Genomic DNA, 10,419 nt, shown 5'->3' on the forward strand with positions numbered 1-10,419 from the left:
ATAAGTGTGCTTATTTCTTACATCGCTGCTGGAGGATATTTTGTCTTTGGTGCCGAAATGTTTTTTTGCCAAGGTTTACGTGGGGGACAATTAGAAGAACAAGACATACATTATTTAACTTTGGAAAGCAAGAGCTCTTTTAAAAAACCACGTAGGAGAGTGTTTGATGTTACTATAATAGGTTTCCCACTCATTGAACTGAACAGCAGATCTCTGGCAGTGTCAAGGTTTTATTTATTTAATTCAGCAAAGAATATAATAATTACGCAGTGTGCAGCTGGATGGGATTCAGATCCATTTAATTCTTCTTCTTAAAGACTTGATGGCACACCTGGTCTTCGCATGTCAGCTCCTACAACATTAAAACCATCGGTAAGCACAGACAATTCCCTTCCAGCCTTGCAGAGAAAACAGCTAAGCCAGAGCATTAACAGTGGGGCTGGGCTATTAAAAGGGAAAGAGCAGCGTATTTTATATAACCAATCAGCCAGCAAGCACTACAGGTTGCAGTAATTAGATTCTGACACTTGAATTGACTTTTACAAAGGATAAAAATGGGAAAATGCATAGGAATTGCTCTGTAACTGTGGGATGTTGCATTGTCTATTATTAACCAACATACTGTAATTTATTAAACTCACTGAAGCAACAAGGAAATTGCAAAAGGAGAGAAGGAAAAGCTTTAAAGGTAACAGGAGCTAAGTATAACACTTTGTCAATTGGTTTCCCAACAAAATGTGGACCTTTTCTAAGAATGTTATACCAACCCTAACAAATCCAGTCAATGAGATTACTAGCCAATTCTGAAGTTGTTTCATAACAATATAAAGTAGGTCTGGCACAGAGCAGGATAAGATTCTGGTTTCTGCAGGGATGAAATCAACCCAATGGTAATTTTGTACATCTTATTGACCTTCTTTTGCTAAAAGTGAAGCCAGAATTTTATGATCGTGAAAAGAATAGAAATGAGTAGGTAGCTTCCTATTGTAAGTCTGTGAAATTAATCCCTCATCCCTTTAGACTGTTCCCTCAGAGTTTGCAAATACAGTAGTCGGTTTTGTATTAAAGTGAGCTATGCAGGCTTGGATAGTGACAATGTAAACAGAGGTAGAATGTTGCAAAAAACAGCAGCGGGATTTTTTTAAATTCTAAACATAATTTGCAAAGGTGTTTAGTTTTTAAAAATAATTTTGGATTATTTTCTTTTTTCAGTTAAGTTCATATGGATAAACTACTACCCTATGGTTCTTCATCTGTAAAATGGGGATAATAATCTATTGTGCAAAGCTGTTATCAGGGTGAAAGGGAAAGTACCACAAGCTAATGAATCATATGACTTACGCTCCATGGTCCTCATTTTTAAATTAATAATTTAATTTAATTTAATTTCTAATATCATCTCCTTCACCCCTGCGGTTTGGAGAAAATTGTGATGTGTCATGAGGCACTGCAATGTTGATGAAGGCTGCCAAATTCTGTTTTTATATGGAATCCATTAGCAGATTTTTCAGTCCACCTATGATAAAACTTTGACTAAGGGACTAACTGGAATCTGGTGAGTGTCCACCATTTAGTATTGTTAAGCATTTGTGGGTGCCTTGACTCCCCTAAATTCCTGTGTCTAGTGGGCCTTGGATTATCAAGATGGACTATTAAGATGGGCTGCCAGACACTGAATTTAACAGTGTGAAAATACACGCCAAAGCAGTATAAACACCTGGGAGAAAAGCTATTATGGAGAACAAAAGAAAGGTAAGGGGTGATTAACAAAGCAGATACTCTGTGCCGGAGGGCAGATGAGTGCAAGCCCCTCCTTCCACTGTGAGACAAAGTGTCAGTCTGTTAAACACAGCAAGCTAAGCATAGGGACAAAAAGCCATGTTTGATCTCTTTGGATCCAGCAGTGGGAGAAACAGAACCCTCTAGGAGCGTAATGCATCAACCTCTCCATCATAGGCTCAGGTTGTATATGTGTGTAAATAAGCCATATATCATAAAGACACCACAGTTTCCACTGTGCCTCATTTCCAAAGGAAACACAAACACTAGGTAAGTGTCTGGAGTACAGGAATCTTGGACTACTCGGAGATTGGGGTGACACGTAACAGAAGAGCCCTGCTGGATCAGACCAAAGGATAATCTAATGTTGCCGTATTAAACTACTGTACTAGAATCATATCAAGCCACTAGAACCTATTGGAATGTACTGGAACTCAAGCGATCTGGTTACAAGGTTTGTTGAATCTGGAATCCAGAAGATGTTTCAAATGTTTTAGGGATGAGGGTGAAAAAGTGCGGCTTCTAAACTTGCTCTGGAATGGAACAGAATACTGGGACTTATAGGGAAGCTGAAGGGCATCCTTCAGGTGGGTGATTCAGAAGTTTACCTGAGAGGTTTGCAAGGCTGTGGTTGCACCTAAAATAACTTTGGATTCTGGGCAAGGACTAAAAATGTATGCATTCGGGAGGTAACATTAAACACAGTTGTTTAGAGCAGTGATGGGGGATCTAAGGCTTGGAGCCAAATATGGCCCGCCAGGACTATATCCTCTATCTATCTATCTATCTATCTATCTATCTATCTATCTATCCCTCAGGAATCCCCTGAGCCCATAACTCCTTTTCATCCCCTTCCCTTCATCCCAGACCACACTTCCAATTAGCTTGGCTCTGCACTTCCTTGAGTGTTTTTGCCTGGCTAGAATGTGTCCTTGGACTCTGATAATACTTCTTGTTTGCCTGGATGGAGAACTGAGAGAAGTGTGTGTGTGTGTCTGTCTCTCTCTCTCTGTGTGTGTAAAGCCTACTGTAAAAAGATAAAATTAACATTTGCTGCTCCTCAAGCTTTTGCTTCTCCCCCAGCCCCTAGCAGTGGCATATGGCCCCCAGAAGGTTTTCATATAAGGGTATGTGCCCCTTCAGCTGGAAAAAAACCCAAAACCCATTGCACTAATTTTCAATTAAATGTGTTTAGAACAGGGATATGGAAAGTGTTTGAGAAAATTATTAACTCATCAAGCCATCCTGTTCTACATGGAGAAGATGTGGAAAGCCATTAGGGATTATGCAGCTAGATCCATATCAGAGGAAGTAAACATGCAGGTTCATTTCCAAAAGCTATGTGTGTTTGTCGGCTGAAGATCTCCATCTCCTTTGCCTGTTCATTTAGTTCACTGAGACTTGTTCCCGTAAAGAGCTTTGAAAACTGAATTGGAATGCTTTGGTTCACCCAAGTCTGCCTGTTCACTTTCCCAATTGTTCTTTCGAGTCCTCTTAATATGTAAACTCTCATTTATTTTTTCCATACTTCACTGACTGCTTATTTTCTTTACAGGCCCCTATAGCCCCACTCAAGCTTACTACATGTCAGGCTTGGACTTCATTTACTAACCCAGCTGTATGAACTCAGCTTTTCCAGTGGCACTAAATTATATGCTTTAGAGATTGTATATACCGGGTGCCTGATGGTTATTCTGAGAGCAATTTTCTGACCTGCTTTTCTGCATCATTCTTCTTACAACCCCCCAAGAACATATTTCCTGTAGGTAAATAATACTCCTGGTAGCTTCAAATTAGGTGGAGGCAAATATATGCCTTTGTTCATTATGGGAATGATATGCTAGGAAGGGAAGCCAGGCTCAGAATAGTCAACATGGGCAGCGGCTCTCTGGGGTTCCCAGCCCCCTGGAGACACCAGGGCTTGAACCTGGGACCTGCTGCATGCAAAGCTACAGCCCTTTCCACAAGTTACTGAATTTTCCTGCAGTACTGCTATTGGTATACCTTTCATGAATGATTTCAGCTCTTACCAGATGCAAATTGTCCCCTTCAATCCAGTGTTTCCAGCCTCTGTTATTCTTTTCGCCTTTCTGGACACAGATTAGTTTATCACCATCCCAGGTCACCAGCGTCTGCAGGGATCAAATGATAAAGTTCAGCAACATGGTAGAAACGTGTGAGGCTAAAAACAAATCGGAATAAACTGGAGTCAGGGTGACATAATGGCAGCATAAAGTTGGTCGGGATGGGGGTTGGGGAGAGGGAAGACATAACAAGCAAATACCACCCCCTCCCCTCTCTCCCAGCTCCCCAAATTTAAGTAGAAAGCCTATAGTGTCACTAAAAGTGTTTTATGTTTTCAATTCCCGGCTATTTCTCCTGACACAATGATCCATAATATACGCACAAAAGAAGATAATTAAATAAAGTGAATTTATGACGGGATTTGTCTCCAGAAAGGGGAGCACAGATATGAAATTTGCATTATTCCGTTCTCCCTCCGAAGAAAGCCACAAACGCACTGTAAAGCACAGCAGCAGCGAAAGCCGTGGATCATTTTAACTGCTACAACATTAATACACATGCACACGCACTTCTGTTGTGGATGCGGAGGGCATATTGGGAGGGAAGAGATTGTTCACAGCAGCTTGGATTCACAGCTTTTGCATAGGAGCATCTTCTAATATGTAAATGGTCCCCAGATTTATTTTCAGGCTAACCAAAACAGGTGTTTACTGCTAGAATAACGCTGGGGAGGGGGGAACAGAAAGGAAATGGAAGGAAGGGTGGAGTCAACCTTATGGTCAGACTACCATGAAAGACAGTTCTCTGTGTGCAAACAAGAGGCATCTTGGAGCCACTCCTCAGCTGGAAGTGCAATAAGAAGAATGGGGATGCCCTGATCACAGCTACTATAGTAGTGCAGGCACACACCAGAGGAGATATTTGAATTATAGTCTCTTTCTTCCTTTCTTTCATTTGAGTGCTGCTTCACTACAATTGTGATCGGGAGAAAAATATGACCTCTGTACATTCTGTAGCTGTCTGGCAACATCCCACATTCTCTGCACTAAAAAGAACAGATTGCAAAAGAACAGCTCTCTTTAAAAATAATTAATTCCTGAGCCTCCTGCAAAAACAGCAGCGTGTCGGTGGGGGAATATCGGGCAGAAATCATCTTGATAAGAAATCAGATAGAATTATAAAAGAAATAAGATGCTTTTTCTACTCTCCATCAGATAACAATAGTGACAATAGGAGAAAATTGAGGTTATTGAAAGTTCAGGGAAGAGGCAGTTTTCTACCCGAGACAGGACTGGTAAAGGATAGCTTTGACAGAGGTATAAGGAGCATGCTGTGATGTCAGGGCATGAAAAGGTCACAGATAATAGGAAAGATGTTGGCTATGAGCAGCATACTCCTCCACATTATCTTGGGGAGGGGAGAGGAAATGATTTGGCTATTGTAATGCTTGCCATTCTGTTTTAGCTTTGTAGATACCAAACGGTGTAGGCACAGATTAGGTTACAATCAGGAATAAAACGTAATCCAATTGGGGGAGAGGGAAGCTACCCACTGAAAAGCAGCTATATGGGAAACAAGACCTTGGCTTCAGAGTTCCTTCACATAGAGTTCAATTCAATGGATGGAAATGAATTGAAATAAAAATTGCCTCAGAATCAGACCAATATCTTCTGAGAGACAGATCAATGCAATTATCTTCCCTCAAGGGAAATCCAGAGAGTCCCCCCCCCCCCCAGAAGAGTGGCCAGATCTTACTGTCAGGAAAACAGTAACAACAACAAAAAAAACACAGGAACTAACTTTTCCATAATAGCAGAGCCAGCCTGTCCATGAGGCATACTGAGGCAGCTGCCTAAGGCTGTGGAATCAGTGGGACACCCTGCCTTGCCCCTGCCACCACCTGAGAAGTGAGGAGAGGTGATGATGGATGCTTTTGGCATCTCATGGAACTCTTGTGATCCTGGCAAGTGAGGCTTCAAAGGGAATGTTAGGGCAGCAGGGCGGCAGCACACTCCCATTTCACCTCAGGTGGCAAAACTAGATGTTCCATCCCTGCATATAAGGTCAATATGGGCATAACTATCTCACAGCTTGGTAAATGATGAATAAACCTATGGGCATTTCTATTATTATTATTAACCAGTTACAATTTTGACAGCACTGCTTGTCTTCCATATTATAATTTTCTCCTCAGAACCAGAAGCAATGGAGGAACTCAGGAGAACTTTGGGTGAAGACATCCTCTCTCCAATCTAAAACTGTGCAAATGTGACTTGAAACACAGAGGGGTGTGTGTGTGTGTGTGTGTGTGTGTGTGTGATTGACCTCACTGGATTTTAAGCCACTAAAGAGAGCCAGTGTGGTGTAGTGGTTAAGAGTGGTAGTCTCGTAATCTGGGGAACTGGGTTCGCGTCTCCGCTCCTCCACATGTAGCTGCTGTGTGACTTTGGGCCAGTCACACTTCTCTGAAGTCTCTCAGCCCCACTCACCTCACAGAGTGTTTGTTGTGGGGGAGGAAGGGAAAGGAGAATGTTAGCCACTTTGAGACTCCTTCAGGTAGTGATAAAGCGGGATATCAAATCCAAACTCTTCTTCTTCTTCTAAAGTGAACATACGAATACTCTCCAGCTGTGGAATGGCCCTTCCTATTCAGGAAAGGTCATTGGACTCCACTAGACAGGAAAGCATATAGAAGTCTTCCTATTTGAACAAGAGCATTCATGCATGAGCCACAAGGTTTTTTGGCTTTTGATGTGCAGGCCCCTCAACTTTCTGGCTCATCACCTGGCTCACAGTTCTGGCCCACCACTGTCTATGATGTAGCCCTAACTAGGACACAGCTTGCATCAGGCTCACTTGACTCCTGGGACTCAGCTATACAGTACAGCTGCAAATAAAATGTTTTAAGTGTGTTTTAATTGTGATATACAATGTGACACTAGATGACGATGGTGAGCCTTATGGAAAATTCAATGCACTTTTAAAAATGCTTTTTAAAAAGCATTTTCAGAATGGTTTTTATGTGTGTATAGATTCCACTCTGGTTAAAAAGTTCTCCAGAAACAGGGAGCTACAGGGAGCAAAAATAAACTTACATGAAAAAAATGTGCCGCCACAGGTAGAATGGTCATATGCAGTAGCTCAGCAGTTGCTTCCGCCAGAAAGCGGGATTTGCTTTAGCCTGTGGGGAGTCTGGAGGAGCCAGTGGGGGATATATAAGTATCTGGTGGAACCATGAGGAGTTGGAAAAAAAAATCTGTCTTGCTGTCAATGAGCTGAAAAACTGTCATGATTTACATATGGAATAAATAGTTGCAATAGAAAAACATCCACGTTTTGAAATGCAAATAGCTGCTTCTTTATAAATAAACATTTCTTTAACATTTATAATTTGCTTTCAACCTGTTTTCTTGAATGTCAGGTGCTGGTGTTGACTGCTGTGTAAATGGAAAGCAAATCATAAGTTTCTACCTTCACCACACGGTCATCAAGCCCCTTGGTGTGCTCTTCAAATTCCTCTCCTACGGTGTAATTCACTTCATAGTTCCTGAAAGTGCTCAGCGTTTTTGTCTTGAAATGGTTTCCCTCTTGAATAATTTCTTTCGTTTGTGTCAGGTGGTTTGCAATCTTTCTCGTAGCAAGGCCAATGCCTGCAGACACACCAATAAATATGTTAACAATGGGCCTCATTAACTTCAAAAATACATTTATAAACAATAAAGTAATGTGTGCCCCAAAGGACTTTCTGCTTTTGGGGTATGTGTGTGGAGTATTACATCCTGGGCCATATGATACTGCCGGTATACAACTATCACATTCCATCAGCATAAGGATTACTGTTTACACAATGGAATTTTCCATCTCTTCCTTCTCCATGTGTAGCCCATCTGCTCTGGAGGGTTGGAGAGTCCCCATAACAGGTTTAGAGGGTGCAAAGGGGGAGAAGGGGGGAAGGTTCTTTTGCACAAGCGGCAATCCTTGTGCTAATGGAATACATTACAGTTGTACCTCGGAAGTCGAATGGAATCTGTTCCAGAAGTCTGTTCGACTTCCAAAACGTTTGGAAACCAAGGCTTGGCTTGGTTCCTGCAGCCAATCGGAAGCCACGGGACCTGCTTCGGATGTTCAGGTTCCAAAGAACATTCACAAACACTCACTTCCAGATTTGTGGCATTTGGGAGCCAAACCATTTGACTCACAAGGCATTAGTCAACTAAGGTACAACTTTACTTAGCACTGCTGTGGAAAGATCTGAATTGCACTTGTGCACAAGTTTAACTGTTTAGCCAGATTGTAATCTAAGGCAGTCCTCACTTATCAAGAAGTAACTCACTTTGGCAGAAAGCTGGTAGATATTGATATAGATTGGATCAGGCTTCCTCAACCTCGGCACTCCAGATGTTTTTGGCCTACAACTCCCATGATAGCTAGCAGGACCAGTGGTCAGGGATGATGGGAATTGTAGTCTTAAAACATCTGGAGGACCGAGGTTGAGGAAGCCTGGATTAGATGATACAGATATAGATATAGATATATTTAGGGTGGTATTCAACTAAATTTTACTTAGAGTAGACCAATTAAAATTAATGAACATGATTATGTTAGGTCTATTAATTTCTGCTCTGAGTAAAACTTAGATGAATACCACCCTCAGTGACTAAAAGTGTAACCCTAAGTATGTCTACTCAGAAGTAAGGCCTGTTGAATTCAATGGGACTTATTCCCAGGTGCCTATAGGACTTTTTCTACACCGCAACTGTTCAGTGTTTTTTTTTTTCTATTTTTATCTGACTAGCAATCTTGGCCATTGGACTGCTGGCTTGTGGCCAGATTCGCTGCATGAGCAAATATCGCCACAGAACAGGGTGTCCTGACTGCTGAGATGCTGCAGGGACATCCTGGCAGGATGACAGGCGGTAGTATAAACGTTTAAGATCTAGGTACAACATGCTGCTTACATCATTGAAACATGGTCTCAGTGACTGGTGGGGAGTGGGGGTCAGAAGTCCCTCTTGTACTTAGGAAAAATAGGGTGGCTAATGATCCATAAGTTCAATTAAAACAACCTTCCTTGCTTGAACAATCCACCCTCAACAATTTATGATGCAGATCAGGAGTTAAAATACAGGGACAACTGTGGCACATTTAGGGCCACTTTTCTGCTGTTAATGCAGAGATGACCTAGCTGGGGAGAGGGAGATATTTTCCAGAGTCACCACCTGTCTTTCAGGTTGTTGATTATGGCACCAAATTGGGAGCACAGAGAGCTTCTTATAAATGTCACCATACAAGATTCAAGCTGCAGCCCTATGCACACTTTCCTAGGAGCAAGACTTAGTCATCCTTACCTTACTACTCAGTAGATGTGCATAGGATTGTACTGCAAAGTAGGTTTTCTGACCCATTTGCAGTTTAAAGGTAAAGGTAAAGGTACCCCTGCCCGTACGGGCCAGTCTTGACAGACTCTGGGGTTGTGCGCCCATCTTACTTAAGAGGCCAGGGGCCAGCGCTGTCCGGAGACACTTCCGGGTCACGTGGCTAGCGTGACATCGCTGCTCTGGCGAGCCAGAGCCGCACACGGAAACGCCGTTTACCTTCCCGCTGGTAAGCGGTTCCTATTTATCTACTTGCACCCGGAGGTGCTTTCGAACTGCTAGGTTGGCAGGCGCTGGGACCGAGCAGCGGGAGCGCACCCCGCCGCAGGGATTCGAACCGCCGACCTTTCGATCGGCAAGTCCTAGGTGCTGAGGCTTTAACCCACAGCGCCACCTGCGTCCCCCTATTTGCAGTTTAGGTCAGTGCAAATCACCTGTGCCTTTCAGCTATAGAATGCCTGTTCAATGATCTCTCATATATAGCATAGGTGTTGAAATATGACTGACAAATTCTTTTGTACGGGAGAAAGAGAAAAGAAAACCTTCAAAGAGAAATAAAAGGTACTTGCTAGGAAGCATATTCCACTGTATTCACTGGGCTTACTTCAAAATATATCTGCTTAGAAATGGCTTGCTATAAAGGCAAAAGTTAATGTTGAATTAAATCTTATTCATTTATTTTTAAATTAAATGTAGAACAAAGTATCCCACCAATTCAAAATTCTTATTTTTATATTTACCTAAAGCAACCATGTAACCTTCGAAGTTGTCATTGGATACCATCACCCACGTTCCAGTGTAATCAACAGGCATTGCGGCTAGGGTTTAAATCCAGGGATGGCTCAGATATGCAACTTGGAAAGGAGAAAGAGCTTACTGTAATTCTGTCCTTTTTATATTTCTTTGGGTGAAGTTTACAGCTTCCAAGATAATAAAGTCTAAGGGTCAGTGAGATAACCTAAACCGAACTTTCCCTTCATTACCAAGGTTCAAGAGGACAAAGCAGAGGCAGCAAACAGATTTCTGAGGTTAGAGGTCAGAGAGAAAATGATGTTGCAATGACCTTTGTAAAATATAAAAGAAGAGAAGAGAAACATTGATGGGAGCACAGCTCTGGAAGATGGACTACATAATATCAAGTTATATAAACCTGATTGTGTGTATGTGTGTGCTTATTCAGAATTTCCTTAACTCCTGTTTACATTCTGTGGATGTTCTGGATGTATGAAAAATCCAACAT

At 42.0% G+C, this 10,419-nt stretch overlaps 1 protein-coding gene across 1 annotated transcript; it reads right to left on the reverse strand.

The window, feature by feature from the left end:
• Window positions 1-214: 214 nt before the first annotated feature.
• On the reverse strand, window positions 215-10,064 carry RBP2 (retinol binding protein 2). Its single transcript, XM_079975947.1, has 4 exons — window positions 9,920-10,064; window positions 7,276-7,454; window positions 3,810-3,911; window positions 215-352 (listed from the first exon to the last, which is right to left on the reverse strand). Exons 1-4 carry the CDS (start codon window positions 9,990-9,992, stop codon window positions 299-301), a joined length of 408 nt encoding a protein of 135 aa, XP_079832073.1. The 5' UTR covers window positions 9,993-10,064; the 3' UTR covers window positions 215-298.
• Window positions 10,065-10,419: the final 355 nt, after the last annotated feature.

This window comes from Podarcis cretensis (genome assembly GCF_951804945.1).
Source record: "Podarcis cretensis genome assembly, chromosome: 5".
NCBI classification, from domain to species: Eukaryota; Metazoa; Chordata; class Lepidosauria; order Squamata; family Lacertidae; genus Podarcis; species Podarcis cretensis.